This window comes from Somniosus microcephalus, chromosome 9 (assembly GCF_052327205.1).
Source record: "Somniosus microcephalus isolate GS21.2 chromosome 9, FLI_Smic_1.0, whole genome shotgun sequence".
NCBI lineage: Eukaryota > Metazoa > Chordata > Chondrichthyes > Squaliformes > Somniosidae > Somniosus > Somniosus microcephalus.
This window is the reverse complement of record NC_140995.1, coordinates 211,300,476-211,323,869: the sequence shown is the minus strand read 5'-3', so window position 1 is coordinate 211,323,869 and position 23,394 is coordinate 211,300,476. Positions and strand designations below refer to the sequence as shown.

The window sequence follows — 23,394 nt, the reverse complement described above, 5'->3', positions numbered from 1 at the left end:
TCACAACCTGAGGACTGTTTAAAAGTAAGACTGTTTAAAATTAATATTGAACGTACCAAATGAAGTAGAAAGACTGTTTAAAATTAATATTGTTTAAAAGTAATATTGTATATACCCAACAAATGTCAAATCGATTGACACCTACAGAATGTTGGAAAACTGTACCTTTTTGCAATGTAAGCTTTGGCAATATGGTTCTCTGTAAACTTTCATGCCAATAAAGCATTTGAACTGAACTGAACTGAACTGAACGAGAGAGAGAGAGAGAAAGAGAGAGAGAAACATGTCACAACCTGAGGACTGTTTAAAAGTAAGACTGTTTAAAATTAATATTGAACGTACCAAATGAAGTAGAAAGACTGTTTAAAATTAATATTGTTTAAAAGTAATATTGTATGTACCCAACAAATGTCAAATCGATTGACACCTACAGAATGTTGGAAAACTGTAGCTTTTTGATATGTAAGCTTTGGCAATATGGTTCTCTGTAAACTTTCATGCCAATAAAGCATTTGAACTGAACTGAACTGAACTGAATGAGAGAGAGACAAGAACAGAGCAGGCAGAGAGAATGAGATAAAAGAGACAGGGAGAATAAAAGCACACAGAGCAGAGACATCTAGCACAAAGGGAGACGGGCAGCAACGGAGAGAAAGAGGAGAAGGCAAAGGGAGGAAAGTGAGAGCCAGGGAAAAAGAGAGAAGGGAGAGAGAGAAACAGAAAAAAGGTGAAGAGGAGGGAGTGAGAGAGGGAGAAAGACACATAGATATAGATAGAGGGAGTAAAAGGAGAGAAACGGAGTTAAAGGGAGAAAGACAGTCGGAGAAGAATGAGACGAGATGATTGTAGAGAGACACACACATGCCAAGGGAAATAGAGAGAGGAGAGGAACATAAGAGAGAAGAATGAACAGATAGAAAAGGGGAAAAAATGCTCTGAAGTGAGGATGGCTTAAAATTGAAAGGCAACTTATTCTGAATTAAATAAATAAATCTGAACATAAATGATTGAAGGTCAATGCTTACAAGTAATTACTGTACTCTCTCAACTAACCTAGGTTTGTTGAGCCACGCCTGTGAGAGAGAAACACTGTTTTCCTGGTGTTAGTGTTTGCAGCAACAGTTTACAGGTGTATCGCAAATGAGTCATTTGTAAAACACTGAACGATTTAGATAAGCAAGTGGCAATATTATTATTCCGCTGGGAATAAAACAATTGAGGCATTTTTAAGTTTTTCCTACTTGCTAAAAGAATGCACTAGCCTGCAAAAGTTACTTGAGCCAGTCTGCAGGTTGTTTAACGCTTTGGCCCCGGCTGCTAAAAACAATTCCGTGTCACTATAGGAATGTTTCAGCAGGAGGTCCCAGTTGCAAATCAACAGGATTGGCAGGAGGCTGAGAGCAGGTCACATGCTCGCCTGCAGGGCAAATGAAATGCAGCACCGGAGAACTAAAAGGAAGAGGTTGTTTTTCCTGGCTGGAGTGTCTAGAACTGGGGGCATTGTCTCAGGATATGGGGTAGGCCATTTAAGACTGAGATGAGGAGGAATTTCTTCACTCAGAGGGTTGTGAATCTTTGGAATTCTCTGCCCCAGAGGGCTGTGGATGCTCAGTCGTTGAGTATATTCAAGGCTGAGATCGGTAGATTTTTGGACTCTAGGAGAATCAAGGGATATGGAGATCGGGCGGGAAAGTGGAGTTGAGGTCGATGATCAGCCATGGTCTTATTGAATGGCGGAGCAGGCTCGAGGGGCCGTATGGCCTACTCCTGCTCCTAATTCTTATGTTCTTATGTTCTTAAATCAGGACAAAGTCATTCAGCACCTGCCACACCACTCCCTGTAGACTTTAGCAACTTTAAAGAACTTTAGAAAACACCAAACGCTTATTCAATTGGAGCAACATCCAGTAGAAATCAATCAGAAACGAACGTGAAAACAGTTGATGATCCCTTTAAATAACGCTGGTGGGGGTTCCTTCCTCCTAATGAACACATGTTGAGCTGTGTGAGCTTAAGTGAAGGCGTTAGCTGGAGCACTGATCACCAAAATCACAGCGCTGGCGTCAAATCAGCTTTACACGCTGATTGACGTCATGATCTGCCTACTCTGTTTACTTCCGGCGGACGCTCACTGCGTGCACTAACGCCTTCATCAATATGGCGTCAGGCGCGACTTGCACTAGAAGTGTGCGCGCGGGCCGCGGACGCCATTTTGGACCGCTAAGAGCACCCGTAGCGCCCAAAAAACACACCGAATTGTGTGCCTATTATCTTTTGACTTTCATTTAAATGAAGTCGGGCCTCTTACTGACCCTTTGGTCATGCGAGCTGACCTCATACCAACTTACCTACCAATAAAGGATAAATATGCAAACAAGAAGGATTACATATAAATAGATAAAAATATATCGAAGTCACAACAGGAAACAGGGCATTTGCCCAACCAGTCCATATTGGTGTTTTTGCTCCATAAGGACAAATAGTTCTAATCACATTTACACAGACTCTTCTCATGTACCTTCAAAACCTTTTCCTTTGTCCACCTATCCAATCGATTCTTGAATGCTTTTTGAATGAAACATGGTTTTTGCCTCAACCACTAACACTGGAAATGAATTCCACAGCTTCACGACTCTGTGAGCAAAGCAGTTTTTCCGGCCGTCTGTTTTGTATCTCTTCCATTTACGGGGAGATTTTAACTCTACCCAGCCGGCGGAAACCCGGTTAAGATGCTCAGTGTTATTTACCTACGGAAAGCTGAACTTAAGATGGAAGTTTAGGCTCGATTTCAGATTGGAATTTTTTTTTAAAATTTGTTTATGGGATCAGGGTTTCCCTGGCAATGCCAGCATTTATTGCCCATCCTTAGTTGCGCTTGAGAAGATGGTGGTGAGCTGCCTTCTTGAACCGCTGCTGTCCGTGTGGTGAAGGTACTCCCACAGTGCCGTTAGGTAGGAAGTTCCAGGATTTTGACCCAGCGACGATGAAGGATCGGCGATATACTTCTAAGTCAGGATGGTGTTCCCATGCGCCTGCTGCTCTTGTCCTTCTAGGTGGAAGAGGTCGCGGGTTTGGGAGGTGCTGCCGAAGAAGCCTTGGCGAGTTGCTGCAGTGCATCTTGTAGATGGTACACACTGCAGTCACGGTATGCCGGTGGTGGAGGGAGTGAATGTTTAAGGTGGTGGATGGGGTGCCAATCAAGCGGGCTGCTTTATCCTGAATGGTGTCGAGCTTCTTGAGTGTTGTTGGAGCTGCACTCATCTAAGCAAGTGGAGAATATTCCATCACTCTCCTTACTTGTGCCTTGTAGATGGTGGAAAGGCTTTGGGGAGTCAGGAGGTGAGACACTCGCCGCAGAATACCTAGTCTCTGACCTGCTCTTGTTGCCACTGCATTTATGTGGCTGATCCAGTTAAGTTTCTGGTTAATGGTGACCCCTTGGATGTTGATAGTGGGGGATTCGGCGATGATAATGCCATTGAATGTCATGGGGAGGTGGTTAGACCCTTGCTTGTTCGAGATAGTCATTGCCTGGCACTTGTGTGGCGCAAATGTTACCTGCCACTTATCAGCCCAAGCCTGAACGTCATCCAAGTCTTGTTGCATGCGGGCATGGACTGCTTCATTATCTGTGGAGCTGCGAATGGCACTGAACACTGTGCAGTCATCAGCGAACATCCCCATTTCTGACATTATGTTGGAGGGAAGGTCATTGATGAAGCAGCTGAAGATGGTTGGGCTTAGGACACTGCCCTGAGGAACTCCTCGGGCTGTGATGATTGACTTTCAACCACCACAACCACCTTCCTTTGTGCTAGGTGTGACTCCAGCCAGTGGAGAGTTTTCCCCCTGATTCCCATTGACTTCAGTTTTACTAGGGCTCCTTGATGCCAGACTCGGTCAAATGCTGCCTTGATGTTAAGGGCAGGCACTCTCACCTCACCTCTGGAATTCAGCTCCTTTGTCCATGTTTGGCCCAAGGCTGTAATGAGGTCGGGAGCCGAGTGGTCTTGGCGGAACCCAAACTGGGCATCAGTGAGCAGGTTATTGGTAAGTAAGTGTCGCTTGATAGCACTGTCGATGACCCCTTCCATCACTTTGTTGATGATTGAGAGTAGACTGATGGGCCGGTAATTGGCCAGGTTGGATTTATCCTGCTTTTTGTGGACAGCACATACCTGGGCAGTTTTCCACATTGTCGGATAGATGTCAGTGTTGTATCTGTATTGCAACAGCTTGGCTAGGGGTGCGGCTAGTTCTGGAGCACAAGTCTTCAGCACGATAGCCGGGATGTTGTTGGGGCCCATATTGTATCCAGTGCACTCAGCCGTTTCTTGATATCACGTGGAGTGAATCGAAATGACTGAAGACTGGCTTCTGTGATGGTGGGGACCTCGGGAGTAGGCTGGTATGGATCATCCACTCTGGCTGAAGCTGGTTGCAAACGCATCAGCCTTGTCTTTTGCATTCACGTGCTGGGCTCCACCATCATTGAGGATGGGGATATTCTTGGAGCCTCCTCCTCCCGTAAGTTGTTTAATGGTCCACCGCTATTCGTGACTGGATGTGGCAGTACTGCAGAGCTTTGATCTGATCCGTTGATTGTAGAATCGCTTAGACCTATCTACAGCATGCTGCTTCTGCTTTTTAGCATGCATGTAGTCCTGTGTTGCAGCTTCCCCAGGTTGGCACCTCATATTTAGGTACGCCTGGTGCTGCTCCTGGCATGCTCTTCTACACTCGTTGTTGAACCAGGGTTCAAGTGAGGTTGAGGCTGAAGGTGGAACTGAATTTTAGCTGTGGTTGCGGTTGAAGGAGAAGCTGAAGGTGAAGAACTGATTGAAGTTAAGGTTTAGGCAGCGATTAAATTTGATGCTGAAGTTGAGGTTGAATATAAGACGACGTTTGTGACAAAGTTTGAAGTTGAGGCTGCAGTGGAATTCAAAGCTCTGGTGGAATTTAAGATTGAGGTTGAATTGCAGACTAAGCTGAAGATAAAGTAGCGTTTGAGGCTGAGATTGAGGCTGAGTTAAGTTCATGTTTAAACTGTGAGCCAACCTCAAGTTTAAAGTTTTTTCCCCCTCCAATTTTCTCCTCCTCAAGGCATTGACTCCTTGCTGGGACACAGTTCTGCAGAATGCAGTCACCTTCTCATTCCCTCACTCTATTATTCAGATGGGAGCCCTAACAGTAAATGTTGGCTGGCCATTCAACCTAGGAGACATCCTGGTCCAGTACAATCCTCAGACGACATCCACACACATGTACAGTTTTTTTCACTCTCCCACATGGCAGCTGTCTTTCATTCTGCCAGCGCTATTCACACTTTATCTAGAGCCATCTTTTGTTTCTTAACTTGTCCCATTACCATCTCTTTTTGCCTTGCACCAGCTCTTAATCTCCCTTAATGTTTCTTAATCTCTCCTGCCTTCCATCCTATCACAGACCTTCCCTTTTGTTCTTTCCTCCCCTCCCCCCTTTCCCTGCCCTGGCACTTGCTTAAAAGTCTGTTCCATCTCCAGCTTTTTCCAGTTCTGACAAAGGGTCATCGATCTGAAACGTTAACTCTGTTTCTCTCTCACGGATGCTGCCTGACCTGCTGAGTATTTCCAGCATTTTCTGTTTTTATTTCAGATTTCCAGCATCCGCAGTATTTTGCTTTTGTACAGTTGCAGTATTGGTCAATACAGATAGTGATCAGGAATGGGGATCCTGGGCAACTTTCCCCTCCCAAGCCATCCTGATGGTCACATGCTACAATGATAATGGAGTTGTTGACTAATCACGGCAATCAATCTCCATCAATTAGTCTACAACAGACTCAGACATGAGGCGAGGAAACCCCCAGTGTTGGAAAGCTTTGGGAACCATAGGCCCAAAGTCTCCTCTTCCTCCGAAGCATGCTGCACTTACCACACGTCATGTCGCAAATTCCTCATATACTGTATTCCAAAATGTTACTTTCTGAATGAAATCAATCTAATTTGCTTGTAACTGAATCAATACTAACTGCTTCCACCGGGTCCCGAGGGAGTCGATTCCAGAGATTTACCACTCGCTCACTAAAATATTGTTTCTGCTGCTTAGTTTTGAACTTACCCCCCTTCAAGCGCAGGCTGTGTCCTCTGGTTCCACTGTTCTGGACAAGGTGACCCTTGAACTGCTGCAGTCCTTGTGGTGATGGATGGTGCTCCACGATGGTATTAATATTACTGATCTTCACGCAGCGTCTGAACGTGGCTGGCTAGGCCTCGCCAAAGGGAATCAAGAGTCAACCACATAGTGTGGGACATGAATAATGTGTGGGCCAGACCCTGTAGCGGTTTTATATCTAACTTTGTTTTTTTTTTGTATTTTTCTTTCTAGGTTTTTGGTGGCCTTGTTTGGACCCTTGTGGCTTCTTTTCGAGTTCAATTTCCAGACGATCAAGGCTGGGTGATGTTTGTTTCAGTCTTCTGCTTTGTTATAACTACATTGCTGCTCATACTATACATGGCTGGCGTTCAGAAGAGTTCATCCGCATGGACTGCAGTGGTATGGACTTCTTTGAGCACAGTATGACACAACAGAAGTTCCCAAATCTACTGCAATATTCTAACTTCAGGAACATATTTTCTGTTCCATAACCTTCCAGTGATTTCCCTAATTATGATGTGTGCAGCAGGGATCTCGGAGTACAAATACACAAATCACTAAAAGTTGCGACACAGGTTAGCAAGGCCATAAAAAAGCAAACCAAGCACTCGGGTTTATTTCTAGAGGTATAGAATTGAAAAGTAGGGAAGTTATGGTAAACCTGTATCGAACTTTGGTTAGAACACACTTAGGCCTAAAAATTCGGTGGCGCCCCAGCGCCAGCGGGATATTCAGTTTGAGCGCCCCAGACGGAAGCGGGGCGCTGCTCGAGGCGCCCCGCGTCCGTCTTGGGGCACTGAAACTGAATATTGCAGCGCAACGTGCCGCAGCGCCACACGCTGCGGCACGGCGCGCTGCAGTACTGCAGGCCTTCCTCCCCTTCTTAAAGAGGAGGGGCCTGCACCAGCGTGATCTCCGATCGTGAGTGCCGGCAAAAGAGCCCGCCACCGAGGAGAGGTGCCGGACTCTCGGGACACAGCCGGCACTGCCCGGGGGTATCAGAAGGCTGGGGAGGGCGGCGCGAGGAGGTGCTGGAAGGCGGCCACCGAAAAAAATGGCCGCCCCGCACCGCCCCTTTAATTTGCGCCACTACCGCCACAGGTAGGCCCCCCTGAACCGGTCGCGATTTGTGACCGGCGCTACAGGGGGGTGCGCGACCCAATATCGCGTTCGGGGCGGTAGCGGGGCGCTGCACACACCGATGACGTAATCTGTGCTGGCGCAGCGCTACAGGCTAATGCCGCCATTAGCGCCCCGCTAAATTTCACGGGAGGCGTGGCCAGTGGCGCTAAAGCCACTGAGTGCCCTCTTCAGGCGCTAACTGGTGGCGCAGCCCACCGAATTTCTAGGCCTAGAGTACTGCGTACAGTTCTGGTCGCCATATTATAAAAGGGATATAGAGGCACTGGAGAGGGTGCAGAGAAGATTTACAAGGATGATACCAGAAATGCAAGGGTATACCTATCAGGAACTGATGAACAGGCTGGGTCTCTTTTCTCTTGAAAAAAGAAGGCTGAGGGGTGACCTAATAGAGGTCTTTAAAATTAAGAAAGGTTTTGATAGAGTGGATACAGAGAGAATATTTCCACTTGTGGGGAAGAGCATAACTAGAGGCCATCAATGTAAGATAGTCACCAAGAAATCCAATAGAGAATTCAGAAGAAACTTCTTTACCCAGAGAGTGGTGAGAATGTGGAACTCGCTACCACAGGGAGTGGTTGAAGCGAATAGTATAAATGCATTTAAGGGGAGGCTAGACAAGCATATGAAGGAGAAGGGAATAGAGGGTTGTGCTGATAGATTTAGATGAGGAAAGACGGGAGGAGGTTCGAGTGGAGCATAAACACCGGCATGGACTTGTTGGGCCGAATGGCCTGTTTCTGTGCCGTATATCCTATGTAATCCTATGTAAAGATCAAGTTAACAAACTGAAATGCATTATTTTATTTGATATCTCACTCCAGCAGGGTGGAATACTCACAAATCCCTCAAATCTACCCCATATCCTTAGAACACATTTAGTGAAAACAGGAAATGGAAAATGCAGACCAGTAGGATTCCAGCGAGAACGGGGTGGTAAGACTGAATGATGAATTTCAAAGGCCTCTCTCCACCCTGTTTCCGCTGGGTGGGATGAGTTGGAATTGCTCTCCAACCAATCATTAACAAATACACAAATGCTGCCAATGCTGGGGTTCAGCTCCATGGGTGTTGGCAGCCCAGGTAGTGGCTGTACGGAGAATCACACAGATTGCCTTTTCTCCTGTGATTCCATAATGGCAGCCAGTATGCCAAATTGTGCCGTGAGTAATCATCAAAAAATCTTTAAAAATATATATATATAAATGTGTGGCTAATAAATATGGGTTTCAAAGCGCAGATTCAGATGAGTAAAGTGTTGTATAATTGGCAGGGGTTCTATTTGTGATTTCATTTAGATAGAGCTGATGTCATCGCTTCTATTCCAGTGAGCAGCACTTCAAGAGTACATGAAATTACAAAATAATTTTACTTCCATTACAGGATAGAAACTGCTAAGGAACACGTTGTTGGGGTGACTTATATCATTATTATTGCTGTTATTATGAGATTTTTTAATGAAATAAATCGGCAAAAACTATTTCCATTAGTTAGTGATTTGATAACTAGAACGTATAACGTTTAAGAATGAAGGGAGAGGTTAGGAGAATTTTTATTATATATACATATGCAGATGGTTGGACCCCCAGGGAGCGAGGTGCCGGGACAACAGGCTGACACTCAAGAGGAGCGCTGGGTTGAGCAATTGCGGCCGGAACCCCAAAGAAAAAAGGGGAAGGTGGTGGCAGTCGGCCAAAAAAAAATGGCTGCCCGACACCTGCCCTTTAAGTAGCTCCGCCGCGGCTGCAAAAACGGCACCCTGACCCTGTCGGACATATCGTCCGGTGATAGGTCAGGGTGCGCGACCCAAAGTTGCGGCCGGGGCTCAAGCGGGGCGCTGTGCACAGCGACTATATCATCGTCAGAGGCGTAACGCCGCGGGGCGCTACTGGCTCTCGCGGTCACTAACCTCCCACTGAATTTCGTGGGAGGCGTTAGCAGTGCCCGCTGGGTTGCTGGGGCTTTGCGCCCTGTTGGTGACCCTTGGGGCCGCTAACGGGAGGTGCAAAGCCACCCAATTTTTCCCCCTCTGACTCTATGACAGAGAGACAATGCAGGCATGATGGGCTGAATGGCCTCCTTCTGTGCTGTTAAATTCTGATTACCATTGTTCGATAGTGACAGAAAGGGCTGGCATAGAAACCCACACCTTCCATCCAACTCAGCCCTAGATAAGGGCCCAGATTTTGTCTAGTTATTTTATATACACATATATGCAAACTCTTGAAAGAGAAAGTGGGAGAGAAAGAGAATTATTGAAAAAGAATGAATATAAGAGATTATTGTTAAGTCTGTGTGTTATATTGAGAATTACTACACAGACCACAAGAGTGAAATTTAACAGGTCTTTACTAGTTGAAGGTCAGGGCGGAACTGCCCAATAAATCATTACACAGCACTTATATACTGGTGTGGTCACCACCGGTATTACAGTATACAGCAGCCAAGATAAAGTAGTGCAACTCTTAAAATAGTTCTCTTAAAGGTGGAACGGTTACATACACCACAATCCTCCCTCTTCAGCTTAACAGTATATATTCCCCATTAACATAACATAATAACATATATACACAACTTCATGCAAAAACAGTTCACAGATGCAGTCTCTCTGGAGGCTTCCTGACTCGGTCCGGATAACGCCTCGGTGGTGTAGTAGTTTTCGGTGGTGTAGTAGGTTCTTTTGGCAAGGTCGATTCGGCTTGAGTGCCAGTGTCGGGTTCATCTGATTCCAGTATCACCGGATCGGAGGTAGATCCTATGGGTATCTCTGCTTCATCATTAGGCGTATAGAGTTGTGGAGTAGGTTGTCCCTTTTCGGATGACTCTATGATCTGGTCAACATGGCGCCCTATCATGCTTTCACCAATGTCCACGGTATACATCAGCGGTCCCAGTCGTGTGCAAATAGTTCCAGGCTGCCATCTCCCGGTACGGTAGCCCCGGGCCAAAACTTGTTGACCCATCTGGAAGGTTCTAGTTGGCCTTTCATTCATGCCCTGAAACTGCCGGTTCTCTACGTCCCTTCTGATGTTTGGCTTGATCAAATCCAGCCAGCATCTTAGACTTCCATTGAAAAACATCATGGCGGGGGTTTGGTTTGTAACCGCATGTGTTGCATTCCTGTACGCCAACAAGAAGTTATCTACCTTATGCTGTAGATTTATGTCTTCCTTTCCCATGGCCTTTATGGCCTTCTTGAAGGTCTGGACAAACCTTTCAGCTAATCCATTGGTGGCGGGATGGTATGGGGCGGACGTGTAGTGCTTAACCCCATTGTTTTTTAAGAACTTCCTGAATTCTTCGGACACAAATTGCGGTCCATTATCAGAACAGATCTGTTCCGGCAGCCCATTCCTGGCAAATATGGTCCTCAATACTGTGATGGTTTTTTCCGTGGTGGTGGAGGACATCTTTATTACCTCCGGCCACTTGGAGTGTGCATCAACCGCGATTAAGAACATTGAGTCCATAAATGGACCAGCAAAGTCGATATGTACCCTTTGCCATGGAGATGAGGGCCACTCCCATGGATGTAGAGGAGCTTGTGGTGGGGCGTTTTGGACCTTCTGGCATCCTAGACAGCTCTTGGTCATTTCTTCGATGTCTCCATCGATACCTGGCCACCACACAAACGCTCTGGCTAGGTTCTTCATTTTCACTCCACCCAGATGCCCCTCGTGAAGCTCCTTTAGCACTTTATGCTGGAGTTTGGGTGGAATCACCACTCTGGATCCACACATCAAAGTTCCTCGGCACACTGACAGCTGTTCTCTTCTTTGCGAAAATGCTGGCAACAGTGGTTCGCCATGTGCTGGCCATCCCTTCACCGTTAAATCGTAGACTCGTGAGAGAGTCGGGTCATTTCTTGTTTCCTTTTCGATCGTAGAATTTGTTACTGGTAGACATTCCACTCTGGTTGAGTGGAACATCTCCACTGGGTCCACTGTAGGCGCCTCTTCTACCGTTGGCAACGGTAGGCGCGATAAACCGTCAGCATTCTCATGCTGTTTTGATCCTTTGTATTCTATGTCATATTGGTGTGCCCCTAGGAAAAGGGACCACCTCTGTAGCCTTTGCGCTGTCATAATGGAAACGCCCTTTTTAGGGTTGAATATGGATACCAACAGCTGGTAGTCTGTCAGCAGTGTAAACTTCTGGCCCTGCAGGTAATGATTAAACTTCTTTACTCCCCACACCAGGCTGAGAGCCTCCCTATCTATCTGAGCATAGTTGCGCTCAGCGGAGGTCAATGATCTGGATGGAAATGCGACTGGCCTTTCTGAGCCATTTGGCAACTTGTGTGAGAGTACTGCTCCAATACCATAAGGAGAAGCATCACAAGCTAAACGAATAGGTAGCGTTGGGTTGAAGTGAGCCAACACTTCCTCTGAGGTGATCAATGCCTTGCTTTTGCGAAAGGCCTTCTTACAGTCCTCGCTCCACTTCCATGGTACTTCTTTCTGCAAAAGAGCATTCAGCGGGTGCAGCACCGTGGATAGATTTGGCAGAAACTTATGGTAATAGTTAATCAACCCTAGGAACGACCTCAACTGGGATACATTTTCCGGAGCGGGAGCCTTCACAACAGCTTCGATCTTGTCAGGTGACTTGTGCAGCCCCTCCTGGTCAATGACATGACCACAGTACGAGATCCGTTTCTGAAAGAACTCACATTTCTGGCGATTAACTCGAAGGCCATATTCCTTCAACCTGGTGAGCACCAGTTTCAAATTTGCAAGGTGTTCCTCATCGTCATCTCCTGTAATCAGGATATCGTCCAAGTAACATTGAGTGCTTGGAATTCCCTGTAATACCTGCTCCATGGCCCTCTGCCAAATTGCTGGAGCCGAAGCCACTCCAAAAACCAGTCTATTATATCAATACAAGCCTCTGTGCGTGTTGATTGTGAGATACTGGCGCGACTCTTCCTCAACTTCCATCTGTAAGTACGCTTGCGCCAGGTCTATCTTGGTGAAGTGTTTCCCGCCAGACAATGAAGCAAAGATATCCTCAATCCGTGGAAGCGGATATTGCACCGTGTGAAGCACCGGATTAACTGTGATCTTGAAGTCTCCACAGATGCGGACATTCCCCGGTTCCCCTGGCTTGTTACTCGATGAACGCTTCATGACGGGAACAATGGGCGTGGCCCACTCACTCCAGTCCACCTTAGACAGTACTCCTGAACGTTCTAGCCCTTCCAGCTCAGCTTCCACAGCAGGTCGTATCGCATAAGGTACCGGACTGGCTTTGAAAAATTTTGGGTTTGCATGTTCTGCAATCTTGATTTTAGCCTTAATTCCTCTCAGTGTTCCCAGTCCCTGTTGGAACACCTCTTTAGCCTCATCCAATATTCTGGACAATTGTTCAGGTTTGACATCTTTTTTTCTGGAATCTACCGTTATTGCGTTTAGGGAGTGCCAGTCCATATTTATTTTCCTGATCCACTCCCGTCCCAGAAGTGGTGGACCTCCCTCAGGTAGTACATATATGTCCATTCCTTGGTGTTCTTTGCCCTTGTGTACCACCTTGACTTTTATCTTTCCGATGGGGTATACTTTTTGCCCCGTGTATGTCTGCAATACTATCTCCGTATCCCGTAGGGGAATATGTGTGAATAACCTTTTGTAATCTTGCTTATTCATGACCGTCAACGCCGATCCGGTGTCCAATTCCATCTTCACTTGGACTCCTGCTATCTGAAGTGTGACCCAGATAGTTTGTCGGTCAGCTTCCTTACTCACATTGTGAATTCTCAGACTACCCAGTTCCTTGCTGTTGGAGTCTGAATCCGAATTCTGTTCATCCAAACTCTTCTCAGCCACCTTATGTACCTTTCTGCACTTTTCCTGCGGTGACTTTTTGTTGCTGGTCTTCTTTCCTGACCGGCATACTTTAGCTATGTGACCAAGCTTGCCACATTTTCTACATTCCTGGTTTTTAAACCAGCATTGGTTCTGATCGTGTGTTGTCTTTCCACAACGATAACATTTCGTAGTACCCAAAGCCATTTGATCTACGTTGAGTACTGCTGCCTTCAGCTGCATTTCCGCAGTGCCTCTCGCTGCGGCTTCGTGCGATGCTGCAATAGTGACAGCCTTATCACGTGTAAGATCATTCTCTTCAAGCAGCCGCTTTTGTGTTCCTTCTTTCGACAATCCACACACGAATTTGTCTCTCAGTGCCTCTGTCAGACTTTCCCCAAACTGACAGTATTTCGCTAGCTTACGCAGTTCAATTAAATACTCCGCGTTGCTTTCCTCTTTCAGTTGCGTTCTCGCATAGAATTTAAATCGTTTCGCTAACATCAGCGGTGTGGGGTTCAAATGATTTTTCAGAACAGCAACAATTTTAGCGAAAGTCTTATCCGCCGGTTTAGCTGGTGATAGAAGATGCTTCAATAGCCCGTATGTCTTTGCACCCATTGAGTTTAGTAAGTTAGTGCTTTATCTTCATCTGATATTTTATTTGCCTTACAATATATCTCTATGCGTTCTACATACGTGGCCCAATCTTCAACATCGGGATCGAAATCGTTGATGTTACCACGCTTAGGCATCCTCGCAATCTTCTTGAGAAACAAAAGGAAATTTTTCTTTTGTTATTTTTTTTCAAAATGGCGGTTTCCCGCGCTTGTCTTCTTCCCCCGCCTACGAAAATGGCGGCTTCCCGCGTTTGCCTTTCTTCCCCGCTGGCTGTAATGGCGATTGCCGTATTGCTGCGTTCGCCCTCCCCAGCGGTTTTCAAATCGCGCCTCCCAGCCCCTCTTGCAGTCCGGTCCTTTCCCCCGGCTGCGGCTGAGTTCTCCGCGGTTTTTTTAATTTTATTTTCTCCCGCACCTTACGCTGACCCGGTCGCTGCGCCTCGCGGCCTCGGTAGCTGCCTGGCCTTTTTCACCGGTCGCGGTCGAGCTCTCTCTCGACGCTGTTGCGTCTCCCAGCCCGCTTGCAGCCCGGTCTTTCGCATCGGCTGCGTTTGCATTCACCGCGGCTCCCATGCCTTACGCTGCCCCAGTCTCAGCGCCTCTGGCCCCGACTTCTGTCCGGCTCTTTTCCCCAGCCGCGGTCGAGTTCTCCGCCCTTATATCCTCTGTTTTTCCCTCCCCTACTCACAGCCAACGTGGCCGACTTGCTGCTCGTCGCTGATCGGCTTACCCACCACCGTGATAGAAGGGATGATCACTGCCTGTTGCTGATGGAAGGCTTCGTGTCAGAATTCTTCCTTTGCTCTGCAGACCCGAGTCTTCTCTCAGCAGAATGATGAGGGCGGATGCCTGCTCTCGACGCCCGTTAAACTGCCTTGGATGTATCTCTGCCGCAGGGTAAGATCGTACTCGTCGCCACTGTTAAGTCTGTGTGTTATATTGAGAATTACTACACAGACCACAAGAGTAAAATTTAACAGGTCTTTACTAGTTGAAGGTCAGGGCGGAACTTCCCAATAAATTATTACACAGCACCGGTATTACAGTATACAGCAGCCAAGATAAAGTAGTGCAACTCTTAAAATAGTTCTCTTAAAGGTGGAACGGTTACATACACCACAATTATGGTTGTGAAATCTTAACTCTGTCATAATATAAACAGCACTGAAACAAGCTACTGTACTCGTCCCACCGTTGTATTTTGTAAATGGTTTCATGTCGGTATAGGAATTGACGAATTCCTACGAATAACTGAGATCGACACCAGAGAACAATTAAACAGGTCTTTTCTCAACGGAGATGCCACGAGGGCTCACTGGGCAGTCCCGTGGTTTGCGACGTGACGTCATCGCGTTTGCCCGCGTTTTCCTGCGCTCTTAAAGGGGCCACGCCCCGTACATGCAAACTCTATATACAAAACACAGTAATGCCTAGCACAATGGTACAGGTTTAGGCTGGTGTTAGAACATCGTTAAAGTGAATTATATACAGTTAGCCAGGGTCATTCAGTGGTTCTGCCACATGCGCCCCCCCAGAATTCGCTTTAACGGACAAAGTCAAACGGTGAGGGGGTCTGATGAGCCTGTCAGAACGACTCCTGTACTCCTGAGGCGGAGGCTGTTGGGCGGCTGGCGGTCTGGCGGGCGGTCGAACTTGGTCTGCCGTAACGACGATGGGTGGCCGACCCCGTCTCGGCGGTTGTGCTGTCTCGACGGGGCGGTCGAGGTCCAAATGTGCTGGCTTTAAGCGGTCGACCGAAATGTGGTCCGGCTTACCACCGACATCAACCGTGAAGGTTTTGTCCCCTGCTTCCAACACGCAGAAGGTGCCGGTATATGGGGCCTTGAGCAGATCCCTATGTGCGTCATGGTGAATAAAAACGTATTCCGCCTTGTGAAGCTCCGTGGGAACGTGTGACCTCTGCGGCCCGTGGTGCGAAGTGGGCACCGGTGCGTAACATCTGGCCGCCTCTTGGTGACTAGCAAGCTGGGCAGACGCGGACCATTGCTCCGTCGATGTTGGTAGGAAGTCCCCTGGGACCCGCAGCGGCTGACCATACACCAGCTCTGCTGATGACGAGTGAAGGTCTTCTTTGGGGGCCGTGCAAAGGCCCAACACGACCCACGGTAGCTTGTCTGCCCATCCAGTGTCCTGGAGGCTGGCTCTCAGGGCGGCCTTCATTGACCGGTGGAAGCGTTCGTAGAGGCCATTCGCCTGTGGGTGGTAGGCTGTGGTGCGGTGTAATTTGACACCGAGTCCTTGGGCCACTGCATTCCAGAGTTCGGAGGAAAACTGCGGTCCCACGTCCGCCGAATTTGTGGATGACAGGGGGACCGCCTCTGGCCATCTGGTGGTGCGGTCAACCATGGTCAAGATGTGTGACAAACCATGGGAGGGTGGGAGTGGTCCTACCAGGTCCACGTTGACGTGGTCAAAACGTCGCTCTGGAACTGTGAAGGCGGCCAACAGAGCTTTGATGTGGCGCTGTACCTTGGCCTCCTGGCAGACCACGCAGGTGTTGGCCCAGTTGTGGACATCCTTATGCATGCCATGTCATACAAATTTCACCGACATCAGTTTCTGAGAAGCCTTCATTCCAGGGTGTGACAACCCATGTATGGCGTCGAACACTTTGCGGCGCCAGACGACCGGCACAACAGGGCAAGGATCCTGTACGGAGACGTCACACAACAGCGTGGTACCTGCTGAATGGAACTTGACGTCGGCCAACTGGAGGCCAGTGATGGCCGTTCGGTAAGCTTGGACTTCCGGGTCTGAGGCTTGGTCCGCTGCCATGAGGGCGTAGTTGATGCCCAAATGAACCGTATTGACGATCGCGCGGGAGAGGCAGTCTGCCACCAGGTTGTGCTTACCGGCCACGTGCCGAATATCCGTGGTGAATTCGGATATGTAGGTCAGTTGACGCTGCTGTTGGGCTGACCACGGTTCGGCGGTCTTGGACATTGCAAAGCTCAGCGGCTTATGGTCCACAAAAGCGGTGAAAGGACGTCCTTCCAGAAGGAACCGAAAATGGCGGATGGCCAGAAAAAGGGCAAGCAACTCCCGGTCGAACATGCTGTATGCTCTCTCGTTCTGCCATAGTTGACGGCTGAAGAATGCCAATGGCTGCCGCGTCCCGTTCACCCACTGCTGTTGCACGGCACCGACTGCGTAGTCCGACGCGTCGGTGGTGAGGGCGATGGTGGCTCCTGGCAGTGGGTGCGCCAGCATAGTCGCGTTGGCTAAGGCGCTTTTGGTGTCAGCGAATGCTCGGGCCATGTCATCCGTCCAGTCTACCGGGTTCTTGCCAGTCTTGCCCTTGAGGGCCTCGTACAGGGGCTGCATGAGTAGTGCCGTCCTAGGCACGAAACGGTGGTAAAAGTTTACCATGCCTAGGAATTCCTGCAGGGCCTTTATGTTCTGTGGGCATGGAAAGGATGTCACCGCCTCTACCTTCGGAGGTAAAGGAACCGCTCCCTCTGAGGTGATGCGATGCCCCAGGAAGTCAATTTGGTGCAGGCCAAACTGACACTTGGCTGGGTTGATAATCAGGTCGTGTTGGCTGAGGCGTCGAAAAAGGGTGCGTAGGTGACAGGTATGTTCTTCCTTAGTGGGACTGGATATTAGAATATCGTCCAGGTAGACAAAGAGGAACTTGAGGTCCCGCAGCATGGAGTCCATCAGGCGTTGGAAAGCCTGGGCGGTGTTCTTTAACCCAAACGGCATCCGTAAAAACTCGAAGAGGCCAAATGGGGTGATGACTGCAGTCTTCTGGACGTCTTGTGGATGAACTGGGACCTGGTGGTAGACCCGGACGAGGTCGACTTTTGAGAACACGGTGTTCCCTGCCAAATGGGCAGAGAAATCCTGGATATGGGGGATCGGGTACCGATTGGGAGTGGTGGCGTCGTTCAGTCATTGATAGTTACCGCATGGCCGCCATCTGCCGCCGGGCTTCGGGACGATATGGAGGGGTGAAGACCAGGGACTATTCGACCGGCGAATAATCCCTAACCGTTCAATGGTTGTGAACTCCGCCTTTGCGACCGCCAGCTTGCCAGGTTCTAGGCGCCAGGCCCGCGCATAGACCAGGGGGCCGTTGGTGGTGATGTGGTGTTCCACACCATGTTTTGTGGCTGTGGAAGAGAACGTGGGTCTTGTCAGGTCGGGGAATTCGCTGAGCAGGCGAGCGAACTCATCAGAAGTTGGGAACGCACAGGAGACGGTGCGTGACGTAGTGTTACTGCGGTAACACGGAAGAGAATTAAAAGTTGCTGCGTTGATCAGCCGCCGGTTCCTCCTAACGTCGACCAGGAGGCTGTTGGCGCCCAGGAAATCCGCGCCGAGGAGGGGCTGGGAAACTTTGGCCGTAACAAACTCCCAGTGAAAATGTTGCCCCCCGAGGCACAACTCCACTCGCCGTCTGCCGAAGGTCCGAATCGTTCCACCATTGGCCGCTTCAAGGGTGGGGCCATGATTCCCTGTCTGCACATCGAGGGCGGACGCGGGTAAAATGCTGCACTGCGCCCCGGTGTCGCACAGAAAATGACGACCGGAGAGAGTATCGGTGATGAACAGCAATTTTCCCGCCTTGCCGATCGCCATCGCGGCTGCGGGGTGCCCGTTAGACCCGTTCCTCGGTGGTCGCAGTGTTAGTCATTGTTTTTTTGGGGGAAAACTGCAGGGAGGGCGGCAACACTTCGCTTTCGCGCCGAACTGCGCGTGGTAGAAACACAGCCCAGCAGGCAGACGAGCTGGGGCGATGTCTGCGGGGGATGGGTGCCTCGTGGCGGCGCAGTGCTGCCGAGTTACAGCGAAAATTTTGTCAGCCTCCGCAGCGAGTGTTGCGCAGTCTTCAGTTTCAGATCTGACCAGGGCAGCTTGTACCTGTTCAGGCAGTTGGATGAGGAAAATCTCGCGGAATAGGAAGCATTCCCGTTCTGAGCCCAGGAGTGTGAGCATTTGGCTCATCAACTCTGAAGGCTTGGAGTCCCCGAGCCCGAGCATAGCGAGTAATCGACGGGTGCGCTCCGATTTTGTGAGCCCGAAAACCTGCAGTAACCGCGCTTTGAGGATTTCATACTTGCGCTCCGTTGGGGGGTTTTCGAGGAGGCTGACGATCCGAGAGGCGGTAGAGCTGTCGAGTGCGGAGACCACGTAAAGATACTTGGTCTGATCCACATCGATGTTCCTCAGGGCAAACTAGGCCTCGACCTGAATAAACCACGAGGGCGCTTGCTGCTCCCAGAACTGCGTTGCTCTGGCGAAACGGCGTGTGCTTCCATGCTGTGCTCTTCTTTTGTGAAAACGTTCACAAAAACGGGGTCACCAATGTAGGAATTGACGAATTCCTACGAATAACTGAGATCGACACCAGAGAACAATTAAACAGGTCTTTACTCAACGGAGATGCCACGAGGACTCACTGGGCAGTCCCGTGGTTTGCAACGTGACGTCATTGCTTTTGCCCGCGTTTTCCCGCGCTCTTAAAGGGGCCACGCCCCGTACATGCAAACTCTATATACAAATCACAGTAATGTCTAACACAATGGTACAGGTTTAGGCTGGTGTTAGAACATCGTTAAAGAGAATTATATACAGTTAGCCAGAGTCATTCAGTGGTTCTGCCACATCGGTGATATTATTTTGGACCCTTTAGTTTTCTCCTCTCCTCTCCTCTCCTGAAGGTGCTGACTCTTGCTGGGGAGCAGTTCTGTGGGTACCTGCTGCCTTTTGGTACCTCAGCCAAATCGCCATTATTCACGTGTGGAGCTGGTCAATGAGGGTCAACGGGTTCTGTGACTGACCTGTCCTCACACATGCACTTCCGAGCAGCGGGGAGCTACCGGAGCGCGAAGCATTGTTTCTATTCAAGGGCAACCATTGCAGCGTCCCTACTGGGACCTCTTTGGCTTTTCTCAGAGGGCAGTGCATTTACCAACTGAAGCTTTGGGCAGCCGACTGTAAAACGATTGTGTGAATTGGTTTCTCATTCTGTGCTTCCTCTTCTCTTCCAGGATGTTTTCTACCACTTCATTGCAGCTGTGTTTTATTTAAGTGTTGCAGTTTTGGAAACTAGCGACACAAGATTTATTTTTATCGGGATGTGGGACAAAGATTTCAGAATGAACATCGCTGCTTCAGTAAGTCATCCTGCATTTGTTATATACGAACATATGAATTAGGAGCAGGAGTAGGCCACTCGGCCCTTCGAGCATGCTCCACCATTCAATAAGATCATGGCTAATCTGATTACTCCACTCTACGCTGAGGAAGAGTTCCAAAGACTCACGACCCTCTGTGAGAAAACATTTCTCCTCATCTCTGTCTTAAATGGGCAACCCCTTATTTTTAAACAGTGACCCCTAGTTCTAGATTCTCCCACAAGAGGAAACATCATCTCCACATCCACCCTTCTTAAAATTCTCTCTCTCACTTGTGCAGAACCTATGCTGTATACGGGATCAGTACAATGTTTAACAAACAGACAAAATAAGTCCAATCATTTTGAGTAAAGAATCAGCAGAACAATAACCAACAACTTGTAAATATTTTTTAAAACTCAAATTTAAGTGACAAAGCCAGTTGATAGTATTAGCAGATGCACATTGAACCTGTTGCTATCCCATTCCTCTCTCCACCAGTTTTAATGTAGGCATTAATCAGTTTATTTGAATAAGGTTAGCACTTCCAGTAAGTAACAGATAGAGGAATGCTCCATAGGCACCTGGTACTGTTCTTCATGTGTGAGTTTGGGCACTCGGCCTCCATATACCCAGCTGGAGTTTCTGGATTATGATCGGGACCAGGAAACCAGCTGATTTGTTTCTTTTCCTCCGTCTCCCTAGACCACCGGTGCTGAGGCCAATTGTAGCATCTCAATTGGCGCCACAGCTGGAATCAGCTAACTCAGCACAGACCAGGGGTCAGACCTGTTACCCTCTGGTCTGTACGCCCCAGTGCAACGTCGGGTGGCACCTTCGTCTGTGGACTGAACTATTTTCAGTGCTGTTGATGGATTACGAATATTGTTTGCCAATGCAGGCTCATTCTGAGATGTCCGGGATGGGAAAGGGGAAATGCCGTAAAGAGCTGTTCATCTGGGTTGGGTCTCAGGCACGTCTTGGGGTGGAGTAGAGGGAGCTGTGCTCTGCATCCTACTGTCCCATAAATTACCCGGAAGTGATTAATGCTGACACTGGATGTCCAAAACAGAAAAGTCTTCCCCTCCCCAGCACAAATGGTGTTCACTTTGACGAGTAGAGAAGTGTATTTCTTTCCCCATAATTGATGGTGAAATTCTGTTCTTCCCTTGCCTGCTCTGTGCCATGTTAACAGCTCCAGGTCAGAAAGTAGTAGTGGTGATGGTGTTGAGAACATAACAACTGCATCCAATCCTGCCCTCCCTTTTTCCCCTTTGGAGCACCTGGACTGTCACCCTAAGTGAGATCAGCCAACTGAGAACAGATTGGGGATCAAAGGTGGCATCAGTCTGGTCTGTGAGACTTAGCTTACCACTGGGTGAACCTCTGAACCACTTGTGCGCTTTCTTGAGTTGGAAGATATTTCATGAATATTTCTAGGTGCAGAATGGAATGTAGATCGAAATTCTCTTTAAAATGGTACAAATCTATTCTTGGTAAAGCTTTCCTATTGAGATATTATTTTCCTGTCAAACATTCTGGTGTCTCGCTGTTTCAGGTGTTTGCATTCCTGGCCACCTTGCTTTACACGATACATGCGATACTGTCAATCGTGAGATGGAAGTCCTCCTCATGAACATCAAGACAAGCAGCAAATGTCAACATCTAACCTGAAGATTTTTGCCTCCTTCCCAAAATTACTTATTGCTCTTTCCTTAATATTGTTGTACATCATTCTCGTTCACAACTGTAATTACAGCATTTTTATATATAACCAGGGAGTTTCTCAATAGAACAAATGGGATTTAGTATTTAAAGGTTGTGAATGCTAAAGGTTCCATAGGGTAGTGGAAATCTGGAACTCTTCCCCCCAAAAAGCCAGGTCAATTTCAAAATGTGAAAACTGAGATTGTAAAACTTTTGTTAGGCAAGGGTATTAAGGGTTACAGAACTAAGGTGGGTAGATGGAGGTAAGATACAGATCGTCCACGATCTCATTGAATGGTGGAACAGACTCGAGGGGCTGAAGAGTCTACTCGTGTTCCTATGTCCCGTATCCCATAGATAGCTTGTATCTTGTTTATACCACTCACCTTAGTGAAGCGGTTGAAAATGTAAGAGACCCTCTAAGCAACTCTTAAGCTGTAAAGACTTTTGTGTGGATGAGCTTCCATTGAGTTGAGAATATGGAAGGAATTCGCAATGAATGGCTAATCTGTAGCCTCAGAGACTAGAAGGTCGGTCTGACCAATAGATAATAGGGTGGATTTTCCTCTCACAGTGTTTGGGTGTAAAGGACAGCCTGGGAGGAAAAAATGGGCAGATAAGATCGCACGTCCAGAAAGTAGCCTGTCAGATCTTCTTCTCATTAATTTAAGTGGATGGAAAGCCATAAGAGCCGTGCGATCCTCCCCATCCTAACTTTCCTCTATATGGCTCACCCAGGAGAGTCTTTACACCCAAGCACCGAAAGGTAAAATCTGCCCGTATATGTTGAACCCTTATCCTTGCATTTATAATAATCTTATTATACAGGTTCTTATTTTTAATAATTTGATAATCTATCATTTTTCATTTTGTTTATTTGATTTACAGCAATTTGTTCACATATATTGTTACAAATTTGTTCATTTGCATTTTGGCTGCAAGATTAGTTGACTTGTATCAAATATTCTTACTTTAAATAAAAGCAGAAAATGCTGGAAATACTCAGCAGGTCAGGCAGCATCCGTGGAGAGAGAAACAGAGTTAACGCTTCAGGTCGATGACCTTTCGTCAGAACTGGAAAAAGTTAGAGATGTAACAGGTTTTAAGCAAGTGCAGGAGCAAGGAAAGGGGGGAGGGAGGGGAGGAAAGAACAAAAGGGAAGGCAATTGTATTTTTGGTTTGTATTGCTTGTTAATAAAATGTTTAAAAATGCGCTGCTTTATTAGCTCTGCTTCCCCCACCCCCGTGTGTTTCCCATATTTTTTTTAAATATAGATCATTAATGAAAATTACAAAATAGTGAAAAATCCATGCACAAAAGAAAGAACTTGTATTTATATAGCACCTTTTGTAAAATCTGTGTGTTATATGGCGAATTAATACACAGACTACAAGAGTAACTTTAACAGGACTTTACTATTCGAAGGTCAGGGCGAATCTGCCCAATCACTCATTACACAGCACTTATATACCGGTGTGGTCACCACCGGTATTACAGTATACCGCAGCCAAGATAAAGTAGTGCAACACCTAAAATAGTTCTCTTAAAGGTGGACGGTTACATACAATAGTTCTCTTAAAGGTAGAACGGTTACATACACTACAATCCTCCCTTTTTAGCTTACAACATACTTATTCCCCATTAAACATAACATCATAACATATATCCAACTTCATGTAAAAACAGTTCACAGATGTAGTCTCTGCGGAAAACAGTTCACAGATTCAGTCTCTGCGGAAAACAGTTCGCAGATTCAGTCTCTGTGGAAAACAGTTCACAGATTCAGTCTCTGTGGAGGCGCCTCCTGTGCTTCTTGACTCGGTCTGGACACCGCCTCGGTGGTG

At 47.7% G+C, this 23,394-nt stretch overlaps 1 protein-coding gene across 1 annotated transcript in view; it reads left to right on the top strand.

Moving 5' to 3' along the window:
* Positions 1 to 22,761, top strand: part of LOC147112991 (myelin and lymphocyte protein-like) — a 48,628-nt gene extending 25,867 nt beyond the window's left edge. The window contains exons 2-4 of the mRNA XM_085998233.1: positions 6,367 to 6,534; positions 19,717 to 19,842; positions 21,401 to 22,761. Of these exons, the coding sequence (XP_085854359.1) occupies positions 6,367 to 6,534; positions 19,717 to 19,842; positions 21,401 to 21,478 (372 nt within the window). The 3' untranslated portion in view covers positions 21,479 to 22,761. The remainder of the gene's footprint in view (positions 1 to 6,366; positions 6,535 to 19,716; positions 19,843 to 21,400) is intronic.
* Positions 22,762 to 23,394: the final 633 nt, after the last annotated feature.